This window comes from Orycteropus afer, unplaced genomic scaffold (assembly GCF_000298275.1).
Source record: "Orycteropus afer afer isolate SDZICR_OR568_19922 unplaced genomic scaffold, OryAfe1.0 scaffold00741, whole genome shotgun sequence".
NCBI lineage: Eukaryota > Metazoa > Chordata > Mammalia > Tubulidentata > Orycteropodidae > Orycteropus > Orycteropus afer.
In genome coordinates, this window is record NW_006922328.1 from 108,621 (window position 1) to 113,508 (window position 4,888).

The window sequence follows — 4,888 nt, forward strand, 5'->3', positions numbered from 1 at the left end:
ACAGAAGCAAAGCCCAAACCACACCCACTGCCGTGGAGTGGATTCTGACTCACAGCGCCCCTAGAGGACAGAGTGGAACTGCACCACAGGGTCTCCAAGGCTGTCAGTCTTCACAGAAGCAAAGCCTAAACCACACCCACTGCCGTGGAGTTGATTCTGACCCACAGCGCCCCTAGAGGACAGAGTAGAACTGCCCCACAGGGTTTCCAGGGTTGTAATATTCAAGGAGCTCTGGTGGTGTAGTGCCTAAGGGATTTGACTGCCAGTTGTGAAGGCTGATAGTTCAAACCCACCAACCACTCCTTGGAAGGAAGCTTAGGCAATCTCGGAAACCTGAGGAAGGGTTGCTATGAGTTGGGTCCAACTCGCCGGCAGTGAGTTTCATTGGTTTTTGGAAAATCTTCATGGAAGTGGACTACCACGTCTTTCTCCAGTGGAGCTGTTACTTGGTTTGAACCGCTGACCTTTCGGCTGGCAGCTCAGTGCTTTAGCCACTGTACCATCAGGGCTCTATTCCCGAGAACAGACCCCTGAAATTCTCACCATCCCTGTAAAATGTGTAAAACTTGCAGCCTAATGATTTGGAATTTGGTACATTAACCATGCAGAAAGCGGGCACTGTAAGTTTGGATTATGTTCATGAACGGGAAGAATTTGACATAAAATGGGCGTTAGGTCTGGCCACAACTTTCACAGAAGGGAAATTATGCATTTACTCCTGCAATTCCTTCCAGCTGAATCCAACAGAAAATCAGGGCGCAAGTGCATTAATGAGATTTCCTCTGTGGTAACTCAACGTGGAGCCAGTATTTCCTGTTCCTACAGGCTGGTAGGAAATAGTTTTAACAGGGACCTAATCCTTTTTTCAAAGCAGCCTCTGCTTTGCAGCCAAACGAAGGGTAAGTTATGGTGTTCAAGGGGCAGCTCGCCCAACGGCCATGCCCTGCTAAACAGGTGATGCTGGGAAGCGGACCTCAGGTTCTTCATGACTGAGATGGTGACAGCAAGAGCACCCCCTAGGGGTGACTGACAGCCACCACAGGGGAGAAAGCGCTTCATCATCAGGGCTGGGCCCTGGTTCTAGGTCAAGAGAAAGAGAGCTGTCTGCAGCTGACGGGCCACCCGGCTTTGACACCCCACTCACTCTACCTTACTCCTCTAGCAGCACTGGAAGCTGCTGAGGGGCGGCCCAAGGAGGCCTGTCTCACCTGGTCGACAGAGCACAGAGGGAGCCGACGGCCACGGCGTACTTGGCGCCTTCCCAGCCCACGTGCTTGTAGGCGTCCGGCAGGGGACTCTCCGTGTCCAGGCAGAAGTAGGGCATCATGAGCGTGAGGGCAGCAGACACCCCAAAGTAGGCAACGAAGCAGATGAGGAGAGAGGCCACGATGCCCACCGGGATGGCCTTCTGGGGGTTCTTCACTTCTTCACCTACGGCAACGAGGTGTCAGTCCCGAGGAGGGCCACAGGTACCCCCAAAGCCTACGTGGCCCCTCGGCCGGACACGTCAAAGAAGCCCAAGCCCACCATGAGGAATGTCCCACAGAGCCTGTCCCAGGCAGGAGCCGGGGCCTCCCATGCTTTCAGGAGCTCAGGGGTGACCCTTAGAACCAAAAAGACCAGGTGAACGCCCCAGATGGTCCTCTCTTTATACAGCGGCTCAGCCAAGCAAAGTGGTGGGGGTGCCACACGCCCAGCCTGGCCATCGGCCATGGGGATGGTATCAGCAACGTGCTTGCCCTCCCTGACGACACACAGCCCCACCACACAGCCATATGAACAGTCGGCCACAGGGCTGGTTCTCCCTCTAGGCACTGCCACTCCGAGAGGTGAGGAAGGGATATAGATGAGCGGGCAGTTCTGAACCCACCAGGTACTCGTGGGTGAGAGGGGAACAATGGTCAGAGCCAACAGGAAGAAACAACAAGCCTGGGGAAACCGAGGCCCGGCCTCTCGGAGAGGAGGGGCCAAAGGTAGGGGCTCTGAGGGTGAAGTGAGCAGGTGGGGGGTGACGTACCTGTGGTGGCGATGCAATCAAAGCCCACAAAAGCATAGAAGCAGGTCGCGGCCCCCGACAGCACGCCAGAGAAGCCAAAAGGCAAGAAGCCGCCAACGCCAGGATTCTCGACTTTCGTGCTGTCAGGAAAAAAAGAACCACAATCAAAGCCCAAAGCACACGCAGCTCTGTACTCAGCTCCTGCAAGACAGCAATCCCAAACAGTCAGCCATGCAGCCGACCGCCACTGCCACCTGAGTGGCAGGTGGGACTCAGCACCTGAGTCAACGGCCCTGGGTCGCTGCTCCCCGGCCACTGGGCTCAGGCTCGCTGGGGACAAGGCGCTCTGTCTCGTGGGGCCCAGAGCTACAAGGGGATGCACTAAGCTATTTCCTGAAAATCAAAACCAAACCAAACCCTCTGCTGTTGATTCTGACTCTGTAGGGCAGAGCAGAATTGTCACATACGAGTTCCCAGGATGGGATGGAAACAAAGCCCTAACCAGACCCACTGCCGTGGAGTCCATTCTGACCCACAGCGCCCCTAGAGGACAGAGTGGAACTGCCCCACAGGGTTTCCAAGGCTGTCAATCTTCACAGAAGCAAAGCCCAAACCACACCCACTGCCGTGGAGTCCATTCTGACCCACAGCGCCCCTAGAGGACAGAGTGGAACTGCCCCACAGGGTTTCCAAGGCTGTCAATCTTCACAGAAGCAAAGCCCAAACCACACCCACTGCCGTGGAGTCCATTCTGACCCACAGCGCCCCTAGAGGACAGAGTGGAACTGCACCACAGGGTTTCCAAGGCTGTCAATCTTTATGGATATGCCTCATCATCTCCCCAGAGCGGCTGGTGAGTTTGGACCATGGACCATCTGGTTAGCAGCTGAATGCTTTAACCACAGCACCACCAGAAATCCTCCCTTTCTTTCCAGTCTGTCTTAGTCCACAAGTTCCACTAACAACTACCCACCATGGATGGATGGATGACCCTGTAGTATTGGAAATCCTGGTGGTAGAGCTTCCAGCCTCAAAGCAATGTGCAAGCCACCACCACAGGACAAACTGACAGACAAAAGGAGGCTCTTCCTAGAAGCACTGTATGTATATTGACTTTGGAAACAGAGCCACCAGACTAGAAACACCGAGCATGTTCATGCGTTGTGAAGAACGTAACCAGTGTTCTGGACTGACTTGTGTTGAACAGGGACCCACACAGCGGTGTGCACCTTCATCCAAAACACAGTAAAGTATTATTTTAAAAAAAGAAAAAGACAGCTACATGTGTGCCGACTTCTGTAGGGGAGAAGCGTGGCCCGAGAAGCAAGAGGCCAGCAGGAACCAGACACGGTGCCGTCCGACCCCAGACAAAGGGTGTGTGTGCTTTATAACCACATCTCGCAGCTACCCCTGTGCCCAGGAACAGAATGTGAAAATCAAGATCATCTCCTGCATTTGACAGCAACTCACATTGCAAAACAAGCCTTTGCAGAGAAACTCAGGTTCAAGAAGAGTAATAGGTTGTTGTCAACAAAACCACTTCATAAGCACCCGTCTGCACAAGGTAAACAGTCAGGGAGCACCCTCACCTGACACGGGTGGGGCCCGGCACCCAGCCTGGCTTCCGGCACACGGTCCGGCCTAGTAATGTTTTCTGAGTAAAGAAACACACAGTAAAGCGAACACGTGTTTATAAAGCCCCAGGAGTCCAAAAGAGGCTTGCCTCCCCAGCCACTCAGAACACGACTGAGCCAGCTGCGGGGGAGTCGACGGCGACCCACGGCGCCATGTGGGTCAGGATAGAGCTGCGCGCCACAGGGTTTCCAACGGCTGAGTTTTCGGAAGCACACTGTCTTCCGAGCCCTCTGATGGACACAAACCTCTGACCTTTGGGTGAGTGGTCAAATGTGGTGACCGTCTGCTCCCCTCAGGGACACCATTAAGAATGTAACTGCGATGAAGCTGAAAGCTGGGCATCAGAAACTGGGCTTCCAGGTCAGAATGACATCTTGAGGGCCTCTGTCCAGGACCTCCACTGATGGCCACACTGTGGCTCTTGGCACGGCCAGACCCAGACCCAATGTCACTGAGTCAATCCTGACTCATAGTGACCCCTGTTGGGTTTCTGAGGAGGTAAATCTTTACGGAAGCCGACTGCCCCATCTTCCTTCCAAGGAGTGGCTGGTGGGTTTGAACCGCCAACCTGCTGGTTAGCAGTCAAATGCCTTAGGCACTGTGCCACCAGAGTTCCTTCTCAGCACTTCAGTCTCCCCCACTGCATGGCGGTGGGCCACCCATGCCCCTCTCTGCTTGCCGGGCTCTCCTGGGCAGCCACTCCCGTTGGCATCCCTAGCCACTGTCTAAGCTGTGAGCCATACGGCCCACCTCTCCCAGACTAACCCTAACCACTGTTACGGATTGAACTGTGTCCCAGAAGGCAGCTGACAGCCACCAGACACTAAGAGAGACCACAGAGGAACTGACAGGTTCAGACCGTGGTTTGGGCTTTTAGCCTCCAGACCCAAGAAAATGAACTTCTGTCCTTTAAAATCATCCACTTGTGGCACTGTGTAATGACCCTAGATTACTAAATGGAGCCCTGATGGTAACAGTGGTTAAGTGCTCAGCTGCCAACCAAAAGGTCAGTGGTTTGAACCCACCAGCTGCTCCACTGGGGAAAGATGAAGCAGTAGGCTTCTGTAAAGATGACAGCCTAGGAAACCCTCTGGGGCAGTTCCACTCTGTCCTCTAGGGGCGCTGTGAGTCAGAATGGACTCCATGGCAGTGGGTGTGGTTTGGGCTTTGCTTCTGTAAAGATGACAGCCTAGGAAACCCTGTGGGGCAGTTCCACTCTGTCCTCTAGGGGTGCTGTGGGTCAGAATCTACTCCACG

The 4,888-nt window shown here is 54.3% G+C and overlaps 1 protein-coding gene across 1 annotated transcript in view; it reads right to left on the minus strand.

Moving 5' to 3' along the window:
- Positions 1 to 4,888, minus strand: part of SLC7A1 (solute carrier family 7 member 1) — a 34,478-nt gene that overhangs the window by 10,762 nt on the left and 18,828 nt on the right. Inside the window, exons 4-5 of the mRNA XM_007957377.1 lie at positions 2,018 to 2,136; positions 1,209 to 1,431 (exon numbers count right to left, since the gene is read on the minus strand). Of these exons, the coding sequence (XP_007955568.1) occupies positions 1,209 to 1,431; positions 2,018 to 2,136 (342 nt within the window). The remainder of the gene's footprint in view (positions 1 to 1,208; positions 1,432 to 2,017; positions 2,137 to 4,888) is intronic.